The sequence below is a fragment of the Eptesicus fuscus genome, chromosome 2 (genome assembly GCF_027574615.1).
Source record: "Eptesicus fuscus isolate TK198812 chromosome 2, DD_ASM_mEF_20220401, whole genome shotgun sequence".
Lineage (NCBI taxonomy): Eukaryota > Metazoa > Chordata > Mammalia > Chiroptera > Vespertilionidae > Eptesicus > Eptesicus fuscus.
In genome coordinates, this window is record NC_072474.1 from 19,355,282 (window position 1) to 19,367,091 (window position 11,810).

Consider the following 11,810-nt stretch of genomic DNA (forward strand, 5'->3'; position numbering starts at 1 on the left):
TTTCTGTTTTATAAGTAAATAGTATCTCCTGTTGAGAAAAGAATACAGACTTTGGAGTCCTTCAGACCTTGATTTAATTTCCAGCTTAGCTATTTTAATAAATATTTATACCCAGGAAAATTAGGTAACCTTGCAGAGCATCAGTTTCTTCATTAGCTGTAGGGTTATGTTATAATTACATTTTTCAGTGACTATAAGTTACATACCACAGTGCTTGGAATACAGAGGGCACTCCTTTCCAATCTTCATAGTATTTACCCATAATATGTTGCTTTAAATTGATTTTTTAAATGTTTTCAGATTTAGCTAATGTTTATATACATTTTGTTTATATACATTTAAAATGGATCTTTTAAGTTTTTCTACATTTATCAAATGTTGTTATATGTTATCTTTAAGTTTTCCATCATTACCCAGTTTTATTTATACTGGAATCTTCCACAAGAAATAACCCGTTACCTGAATCAAATGGTCTGCACATTTGTCCAAACAAGCCCAGAAATAGTCAAGGTTTTATAATAGTCACGTGTCAAGTATTCATGTATCTGAACATATATAAACATAGAAAAGTTACAGTAAAAATATGGCCTATAGTACTTTTACATGACTGTCATCATCACACACACGTAAGTAATGTGTTGTCCTATGACTTTACAATGGCCACAATGTCACTAGACAATCGGATTTGTGTAATAGGAGCCCCATTATAATCTTTGGAGACTGCCATTATATATGTATGTGGTCGGTCATTGACTGAAAAGTCCTTATTGGCCCATGACTGTATCTTTGCAAAACAGGCTTATCTGATGTCTTATTTTCACACGGGTTTTGAAGGTTTCCTAAGAGTTTATCCCAAGGTAGATCATCTGAAAGAATTTAAACTTCCTTGAAAGCCAAAATATTAAAATGAGCACCTCTTGCACTGTTAGATTTCCCATACAAGGCAGTGTTGAGTGAGTCTTTTTGTACTTACTTTGCATTAGTGGGATTGCAAGTGGTGAGATTAGCCAGGGCCAGAGCTGCAGCTTCCCTTACCTCTTCATTGTCACTTTTCAGCAACTGAACTAACTGTGGGATCCCTACAGAAAAAGAAAGGTAAACTGCAACTTGGCCAACATCCACATCAACTAGAACATGGTAACCTAAAAATGTACAAAATGGTGTTTTCCAGTTTGCTTACCCTGATGATTGAAAAATTCTTTGCTGCTTAAATTCTCACACATTACTGAAATAGCTTGGGAAGCAGCAATTTTAGTTCCATCGCTTTCAGAGCCCAAAAGGGTTACAAGGCATTTTTCAACCTCTTGTTCATGAAAAAATTTTCTGTTTTCAGCTTTCATAAAAAAAGAAAAAGAAAAAAATAAGAAATGTTCTGCAAAAAAAATGTCCAAAATATAATAGGAATTCAAACTATTTGCTAGCTTTAGTCACAGAAAGTTTAAACTACACAAAAATATATACATATTTAACCTTTAGAACACAGCGGTTACACAAAATGAGTCGGGAACATTGATTGCCCTTTTTTCTATCTCCTTATATGATATCACTTCAGGAAAGAAAATTCTATCATAAGAGAGAGGCGAGTTTAAGATTTAGCAAGAACTTATTGAACACCAATTATGTGCCTGGAATGGTGGTGTGTTCACATACACTATCGTCTCACTAAGAACAAACACCTGTTTATTTGATGTTTATTTTAAATAAAATCCCAATATTTGAAGAATAGCTAAGATGTACAAATTAGTGAGCTAGAGAAAGTAAAAATGAATGATAAACTATGATTTCAAGACTTAGGAATTTATAAGCTTATATTAAAAATCATAATCATCTTTTACTTAAGTTACAATATATAAGTGACATAGCAAAAATTAAAATAATTAAATTGCTAAATTACTATACACATAATCTAAACATATATCAGCATAGTTTTCTTTATCTGAAAACAAGTAAAGTTACAAATCTAAGTACATACCATGATAATTCACCCCATTATAAAATACTAAATTAAAAACCAAAGTATTTTTAATGTTCTTTCCATTCCTTGTTTTTTCATTATTTCATTTGATTTTTAAATAAATTACAATCTCATTACTATACTAAAGCAAATATTTTATTCAACTAAATTAGAACATTAAAACCTAATTTTTTGTTTTGTGTTTATAGTTCATTCTAAATAAGTTGCTATCTATTAAAAAGCATGTACTAGAAAATATATATTGAACGAAATTCAGTTTTAATGCCACAAGAAGTATCAGAGACTACTCTGAAAAGAAACAGCTTACAAATAATTTTTGCTAATTTATTTAGTCCCTTCATTAAACTTTGTTGTAGGTTTGATTTTCTAATTAACTTTTATAAAGTCAATTTACATTATTAAAATAGAAGAATGTGAATATATGTTATTAGGATGCTGATAAATGAGAGAATATTCTGTTAAAATAAAAATCTCTGCAAAAAATACTGATACTAATTGAAATAATAGCTACTAGTACATGTGGAGTTAATTCATTATTTATACATATTTTAATTGTGTTTTTCAGAAAGACTTTCAGAAATGACTGCAACTAGGTTTTCATTTAAAAGTTAATATATGATTTGTCTTTTTTCAACCATAACTTTTAAATCACCCCTTTCACAGAAGCAGCATCACATTTAGATGCTATCATATTTGCAAATACTTTGGCCTTTCATCTGATACACGGATATGTGCTGAGCGATCTGGCCATAATAAATGGCACAAGCTAAGTTACTAACACTTCTGTTCATTCGTCTTAAACCAATCATGAACCATAACCTGTAATCCTATCATTTAAATCCCTTGTTCCTTTCATTTAAAATTAGAATTCAGGCAGTCTATAATGGTTTCAGTAAAAAGCTGCAATTAATAGTTACATCACAAGTATGTGGCTTCTAAAATGTTTAAAAATATATATAGTCCTTATTTGTTTTTCTGAATAATCAAGATCTGAAATTTTTCCAGTCTCTGACCTAAAATGCTTGGAGTTATAATTAAGACTTCCCTGACGGCTCTAAATCAACTTTACTAAACACAACACCCTGAGTGCAGATTCTATCAGGAAAATTGGCCAAAAGAATTAATTTGAAAAGATTAAGTTTGGAGTATGCGATTGTTGTATTAAAAGAAAAACAGTATATATGCAATTATTGGAGAGATTTTAAAAAAATAATTTAAATAATTTAAATGGGCAATTAGTTTCTCAACACTGCTGATAGTGTTCTCAAAATCCAGCTGTGTTCACCAAACCTCAAAAGTGCTGACTGCAGCGTGGCTATAATAAATTTCAAAGATGAATTAACATAGTAACCACATACCTTTATTGAATTGCTACACAGAGAAGTGAAGTATTTATGTTTTAATTATGCAGATAATAAAGATGGCAAGGTAATTATGCTATTAAAGAGGAACGTCCTTTAAAAATTACATTTGTTCAATATCACTAAAATAAAAAGCATGAGGTTTTGTGACTGAAAATAAATCTGTATGTAATGATGCTTTTCTTCACCTCTTCTCATGAGTCACTATTGTGCCACCTGTGCTCCTGCTGAGATGTTAATGCCTGTTCATAAACCTCCTGGCAACGTGGCAATTAACACCTTCCTCCTCCTGATGCCTAGTCGCAGGCATACAGATTTGGGCTTTCCATGGTTAAAATACATGTTAAAACTTCACTCAACAAGCAAAACTTAAAGAATTTGTGCTATGTGTTTTGCATTATTGAGCCTACCAATTTTTTTGATGATGATGAAAAGTAAAAAAAAAAAAATGTTATAAATAAGCATTGATGGGCACATTGTTCTTAACAAAAGTATAAGGAATAATATTTGTTAAAACTTAGTTAAGAATGCAATTTTCTATAGGTGGAAAATTATTTTTAAACTCCTTCAAGATTATTCACTTTCAATACAGAAATATTAGAAGATAACTTTGTTAATCCTTATAAGCTTTTAGAGTTTATCTTTGTTACTAATATCAAATAAGGCATGTCTAAAATAAAGCAAGGCATGCCAACCTGGCTGGGTCTGCGGGAGAGGGCAAGGCAGGCAATGGTTGAGGTAAAAAGGGGTCGACAAGAAACACAGGTCGGACCTGGAAACAAGGTACAGTGTAGCATGGAGGCAGAAAGGAAGAGGTGGGGATCGTGGAGCTGGCCAGGTAAACAGCATTACAAGGTCAGTAAATCAACAAAATAGAAGAAAATAACCAGGTAAAGGAGGAAGACGCCAGTCTATCCTTCGGCACTGGCCCTAGGGAAGAGGACTGGTTTTGAACACAGTGGGCAGCTCCACCCACAAATGCTATGGCTAAGGCAGTTCAGAGTCCTGAGGGGAATTCTGCTTGTGCAGAAGTTTGGAATGGAGAGATGTTCTCAAAGCCCTGTCCTGTCAGTCAGGAGAGGCCTCACTCTTTGGGATATGTGTATAGAAAGGAAGCTTGAGTCTTTGTGGAATCATCTCTTTCTAGAGGCTCCAAGAATCAAGTTGCCAAACCAGACTATAAGAAAATTAAACCACCTATGCATCCATTAGTTTTGCAAGATTCATTTGACTCACTTTTCCAGTGTTTGCACAATCACCAAAGGTGGAAACAATTTAGGAAGGAAGGAGACCATGCCGGAAATTATAGACAAAGGTTTCCAACTATAAGCTTTTATAGTCACAGATGAAACCTGCAAGACCAAAGTGAAGGATCTCTACTGCAATACGCATGGGCAGTGGGTCAAGTGATGTCAGGGTAGCTGTAGATCTTGTTCCATCTGGAAGATGGGGGTTCTACTAAGCAATGGAAGTTAACTTTTGTCTTGTGCTTGGTTGATATTCCAAAGTCTCAGGTCAGACTACCTGAGTATAGCACAATGGAGTGTATCTGAGCAAGAAAAAATTGATAACCAATTGCCATATCATAGTACAAGATGGAAAAATCTCTGATTCCAAGCTAGGGCATCTGGACTTGATCCTATTTATTCTAGTTCAAGATTGACTAACGTGGAGTCCTGGATCCAGAATCATCACCAGGGAAGAGGAGTGCTATGGAAGTCAAGGGATGTAAGAGGTTTCCGGTGGAGGGGGCAGTCAACAGTGTGGGATGCCCCAAAGAGATCAATAAAGAAAAAACTGAAAATGTATCTGTAGGATTTAGGAATTGGGAGGTTAAAGGGAAATTCTACAAGGACTGTTTTTGCAGGATGGTGGAAGCAGAAGGTTAAGGAATGGAGATAAGATGAAGAGGTGAAATTATTTAAATTGGCTAGTCTTTCTTTTTTTTTTTTTTAATCCTCACCTGAGGATATTTTTCCATTGATTTTTTAGAGAAAGTGAAAGAGAGAGGGAAAGACAGAGAGAAATATCGATAGGAGAGAAACACATCGATTGGTTGCCTTCTGCACAAGCCCTGACCAGGGCCTGGGCCAGGGAGGAGCCTGCAACCAAGGTACGTGCCCTTGACTGGAATCAAACCCGGGACCCTTTGGTCTGCAGGCTGACGTTTTCTATCCACTGAGCCAAACTGGCTAGGGCTAAATTGACTAGTTTTTTGGTTGAAAGGTTGATTGAGAAGAGGAGCCTAAATCAGGGGCAAGAGAGGAAGAAACAAATTTCCATAAATGCCCCTGCTCAATGAACAATTATGGGCCCCACAGAATGTTCCAAATTTATATCAGCTTCCTCCTATATAACTAATGGGACCAGGAGGAAAAGAGCACATTGGTGTTGCAATGCCATATTAGAGAGGAGCTTCATCATCATCCAGATCTGGGCAAAAGCATTCTATGATCATCTGAACTGATGGGGGAAAAGACAAAGGACACCCCGCGTCTGTTTATCAAAATCAGGTCTAGGCAGAGCACTCCTCATTTTGGAGTGTGGAATGGGTATCGAAGAAAGAGGACAGAGGTGTTCTAAAGTTAATTAATATTCCTGGGGAAAATATCAACTAAAACAAAAATAATAATCAAAAGTATAATAGAAAAACAAACAAAACATGATTCTGGAGATCAAAAGGCTTTACTATTTAATAGGCAGAGAGACAGAGTCTCAGACACATTTTGGCAAAAAAATTTTGACTCATAGGATAAAGGATTCTACCCAAATACAAAAAGAAAGCATCCTATAAATCAAACAGGCTGGCCTTAGACTCAGTCTCTACAAAGGCAAGGTGCATAGAACTGTGAGGAGAAAATGTTATGGCAGAAGAATTCCAAACTCAGCCACACTGTCATAAACAGGGTCGGGCAAAAGTAGGTTTACAGTTGTGAGTACAAGTAACAGGGTTTATTCTTGTATTATTATTTATTAATTATTGTGTTCTTTTCCATATGAGCAGCTGTAAAACTACTTTTGCCCCACCCTGTATATACAAAGGCAACAGACATTCGCAGGTAAGGACTAAAAAAAATATGCCACTCTTGACTATTTCTGAAAAAAAAAAAAAAATACTGAACTGAAAAAAATATACTCCGGTCAATTGAGAAACAAATAAAATCTTGCCCTGGCTGGTGTTGTTCGGTAGTTAGAGCGTTGGACCTCTCACTAGAGGGTTATGGGTTCAATTCCTGGTCAAGGGCATGTACCTAGGTTGCAGGTTCAATCCCTGGCCCCTGTCGGGGTGCGTGCAGAAGGCAACCAATCAATGTCTCTCTTACATAGATGTTTCTATCTTCTTCTCTCTCCCTCTCTTCCTTTCTCCCTCCCTCCCACTCTCTGTAAAAAAAAAAATAAAAAAAAAATCAATGGAAAAAATATCCTCAGGTGAGGATTAACAATAAAGAATCAAAATCTTGGAAATTCACAATGTACACTGAAAGAGATCTAATATGTACAAAACTCTAAATTGTAAATATGGATAAAATTGAATGTAATGGTAAAGTGATTCTTAAAAGGAGAAAGGATTATATAGATTTTATTTTATTTTTAAAATACATTTTTCTTGATTTCAGAGAGGAAGGGAAGAGAGAGGGATAGAAGCATCAATGATGAGAGAGAATCATTGATTGGTTGCCTCCTGCACGCCCCACACTGCGGATGGAGCCTGCAACCCGAGCATGTGCCCTTGACCAGAATCGAACCCAGGACCCCTTAGTCCGCAGGTTGACGCTCTATCCACTGTGCCAAACCGGCTTGGGCCATGGCAATCTTAATATACATTAGAATTTAAAGCTAAAAGCAGTAAGTGAGGTTTAAAAAAAATGAGTAGTGGATATAAAATAATATTAAATTAAGCAAAGTTAAAGTTATAAGGAAAAAAAGCAACAGGAACAACATAATGGGAAGCTTCTAACATACCACTTTTCATCAGTGATAGATCAAAGAAAATAAAATATAAAGACAAAAAGGGCTGTACAATATAATTTATAAAGTAGAGCTAAAAGATAAATAGCAAGCTCTATATTCTACAAGAAACACAACTGTTAGTCTATTCAACAGATATTTAATCACTTATCTCATTGATTGTTATCCTTATCTTTTAGAATAGTGCTTTGCATATAGCATGCATACAACACATATCCTGTTAAGTAGTAGGCAAAGAGTATACTTTTCCACGATTGTATACTAGTAGGATACTTGGACACATTTGGTAATATACTAGGCCTCAATGAAAATGCAAAGCAAAACTTGAATTTTTTCAAAATAAAAAAATGTAGAATTTAAGATGAAAAACTTTGAGGTCTGCATCCTGAATGAAAAATGGAATTTGGGATTCAGTGTAGGTCTCTTCTTCAAAGGATTGGCTCAATATGTGGATATGGTCAAAAGCCTGACTAAAATACCTGCTCCATAAGACTAAAATTGAAAATAAATAATAAAATAGCTCATCTTTATATAAAATAAATTATGGTACATGTTTTTTAAATGTTGGCCATAATACTTGCCACTGTACCTCAAAAAGGATATCATGAACACAAAGAAGTCCAAAAAAGGCAAGAAAATGATTACAGCATAACCTGAGAACATGATTATTAGGAGAGACTAAACAAGACAAGGATTCTTCAGACTGCAAAAAAATTATAAATGGAATAGATGAACTAAATACAGATTTAGGTATTAGATTCTAAAATAGTCAGGAGACACAATTTGGAACTGAAATGTAGTAGATTCACAAAATATTAAGTGTCAGATGAGAGTTAAAGACTATCTGGTCAAATTTTTTTTTGTACTACAAATAAAGAATGGATTTCAACAAATGGTGCTTGGTATATTGGGTATTCATGTACAAAAGAATGAAGTTGGCCCATCTGGTGGGGCTCAGTGGTTGAGCGTTGACCTTTGAACCAGGAGATCACAGTTCAATTTTGGTCAGGGCACATGCCCAGATTGGGGTCTCAGGCCCCAGTAGGGGACATGCAGGAGGCAGCTGGTCAATGGTTCTCTCTCCTCATTGATGTTTCTCTCTCTCTTCCTCTCCCTTCCTCTCTGAAATCAATTTAAAAAATATTAATTTTTAAAAATTTTTAAGAAGAATGAAGGTGGATCCTTACCTCACACCATATACAAAAACAGCTCAAAGTAGATCAAAGACCTAAATATAAGAGCTAAAACTATTGAAAGAAAACATAAGGGGAAAACTTCATGACATTGGATTTAATATCATTAATGATTTCTTGGATTTGACACTCAAAGCACAGGTGAAAAAGGAAATAAATAAATAAATTGGACCATATCAAAATAAAAATCTTTCCTGCATCAAAGGACACAATCAACAGAGTGAAAAGATAACCCACAGAATGAGAGAAAATACTTGCAAATCATGTATCTTATAACAGGTTAATATCCAGAATATATAAAGAATTCCTACAACTCAACAACAACAAAAATAAACCACCTGGTTAAAAAATGAGCAGAGAATTTGAATAAACATTTCTCCAAAAAGATATATAAATGGTCAATAACCACAGGGAGAAGATGAGCAAAATGCTAGTCATTAGGGAAATGCAAATCAAAACACAGTGAAATACCATTTCACACCCATTAGAATGGCTTCTGTTAAAAAAAAGGGGTGGGGTGAGGTTGAAGAGGGTATAGAGGGGTATAAATGGTGGTGGAAGGAGAGTTGACTTGGGGTGGTGAACACACAATACATTAAACAGATGATGTATTCTAGAGTGTACACCTGAAATCTATGTTATTTCATTAACCAGCTAGAGGCCCTGTGCACGAAATTTGTGTACGAGGGGGGGATTCCCCTCAGCCCAGCCCTCTTGCAATCTAGAACACCTCTGGGGATGTCCGACTGCCAGTTTAGGCCCGATCCCACATGGGGCCTAAACCGGCAGTCGGACATCCCTCTCGCAATACAGGACTGCTGGCTCCTAACCATTTACCTGCCTGCCTGCCTGATTGCCCCTAACCTCTCTGCCAGCCTGCCTGATCACCCCTAACCACTCGCCTGCCTGCCTGATCGCTCCTAATCACTCGCCTGCCTGCCTGATCGCCCCTAACCACTCTGCCTGCCTGCCTGATCACGCCTAACCACTCTGCCTGCCTGCCTGATCACCCCTAACCATTCTGCCTGCCTGCCTGATTGCCCCTAACCACTCGCCTGCCTGCCTGTTCACCCCTAACCACTCTCCCTGCCTGCCTGATCGCCCCTAAGTGCTCATCTGCCTGCCTGCCTGATCACCCCTAACCACACTCTGCCTGCCTGCCTGATCGACCCTAATCACTCTGCCTGCCTGCCTGATGCCCCTAACCACTCGCCTGCCTGATCACCCTAACCACTCTGCCTGCCTGCCTGATCGCTCCTAACCACTCTGCCTGCTTGCCTGATCGCCCCTAACTGCTCATCTGCCTGCCTGCCTGATCACCCTAACCACCTCTGCCTTGGCCCCCGCCACTGTGGCTTTGTCCAGAAGGATGTCCGGAAGGTAGTTCGGCTGTCCAGTCTAATTAGCATATTATGCTTTTATTAGTATAGATGTCACTCCAATAAATTCAATTTAAAAAATGAAAAATAAGTGTTGGTAATAAGTGGACAAATTTGAACCCATGTGCACTGCTGATGGAAATATAAAATAGTTTAGCTACTAGGGAAAACAATATGGCAAATCCTCAAAATATTAAGCATAGAATTACCATATGATCTAATAATTCCACTTTTTGGTATATACCCCAAAGAATTAAAAAAGCAGGGGCTTGAAGAGATATTTGTACATCCATGTTAATAACAGCATTATTCACAATAGCCAGAGGGTGGAAACAACCCAGATGTCCATAACTGGATGAGTGGATCAACAAAATGTGGTCTATACATACAATGGAATATTATTCAACCTTAAAAAGGAAGGAAATTCTGACACATTCTATAGTAGACCTTGAGGACATCATGCTAAGTAAAATAAGCCAAACACAAAAAGACAATTATTGTATAATTCCACTTACATAAGTATTTAGAATAGTTAAAATCATAGAGACAGAAAGAATCGTAGTTGCCAGGGACTGCAGGGAGGGGGAAGTGTTTAATGGGTAGAAAGTGTCAGTTTTGCAAGATGAAGAGAGTTCTGTGGGTGAATTGTGGTGGTGACAGCACAATAGCATGAATTTACTTAATGGTTAAGTGAATTTATTTATTGGTTACTTAAATAATTAAGATTTAAAAAGTTATGTGTATTTTATGACAATTAATAAAAGAATAGAACTTTCCTTTTCTTGCATCAAAACCTGCTTCTCTTCTTGAGTTCCTATTTCTATGAGTTGCACCATTCTACTTCCAGCTGTGGAGGCCAGAAAGCTGGTCTTATCCTAGACATCACCTACTTCTTCCCCCAATGCATGTGGTCATTCAACAAACTGTCCTGGTAATTCTCCTTGCCTCTGAGTCCATTCCAAGCACCATGTCTCTGTTTCAGGACACCTTCACCTCTCTCCAAAATTCCCCCAGCAACCCCTTTCCTAATCTTTGCAACAAAAGTGCTCTTTCTTTAAAAAGTGAAAATCTGCAATGTTCCCTCCTCTTTCTATGTCAATTCAAGGCTCTTGGTTGCTATCAATATAAAGTTCAAAGTCCTTGACTTGACTTAGAACAGCCATTGGCGTTTGGTTCCTCATTACTCGACAACCTTAACTCTCAGTTTTCTGCTGCATTCTATTCACTAACCATTCTGAAAACTTTCAGTTCTGGAATTTACCAGGCTCTGATCCCCTCTGGCCTTGACACACACTGTTCCATCACCTTCCAGTGCTGTTGATCTCCCTGCTTCCACCAGGAACTCCTTTGCCAAGCCAATTTCTATTATTTACTCTAGGTTCTAGCCTGAATAGGTCCTTTCTATTTCAGGAAGACTTATCTGATCCAAGTCTGCCTGAGGTGGCCCTCCTGGGGTGACCTCATTCTTCCATCATCAACCCCATTTACATTGTGATTGCCTATTTACTTGCCTGTTCTGCCTTTATTGACACCAAGGGGCTGGGCTCAGTAAACCATTAATGAATGAATTAATAAATAGGCCCAGAGAAGCTGTCGTTCACTAAGAGTCGCACATCGAGGTCAGTGCTGTGCCAGCAGTGGAACTGGTAGTAGAACTAAAACACCAGGAACTGTTCTTCCCCTACTGTGTCACACGCAGGTGATAAACTCGTGAAACTCACTACCCCAAAAGGGGCCGACACAATCTTCGAACAGCCCGGCCACACTAATCCAAAGAGAAGTTGAGATAAACACAAATTTTAAGTGTGACAATTGTTCCTGTCTCCCTACTACCCTCTCTTTGGGTCTCAAACAGCTAAGGTCTGCGATAGATAGCAAACGGAACTGACCAGATATGATAAGGTCTAGTTCCATCAGACAGAATGCTGAATCA

At 37.1% G+C, this 11,810-nt stretch overlaps 1 protein-coding gene across 2 annotated transcripts in view; it reads right to left on the reverse strand.

Moving 5' to 3' along the window:
• The window catches only part of ARMC3 (armadillo repeat containing 3), an 89,327-nt gene that overhangs the window by 40,129 nt on the left and 37,388 nt on the right, over positions 1–11,810 (reverse strand). For both annotated transcript variants that reach the window (XM_054722715.1, XM_054722714.1), the window contains exons 9-10: positions 1,181–1,333; positions 974–1,079 (exon numbers count right to left, since the gene is read on the reverse strand). In XM_054722715.1, the coding sequence (XP_054578690.1) occupies positions 974–1,079; positions 1,181–1,333 (259 nt within the window). The remainder of the gene's footprint in view (positions 1–973; positions 1,080–1,180; positions 1,334–11,810) is intronic.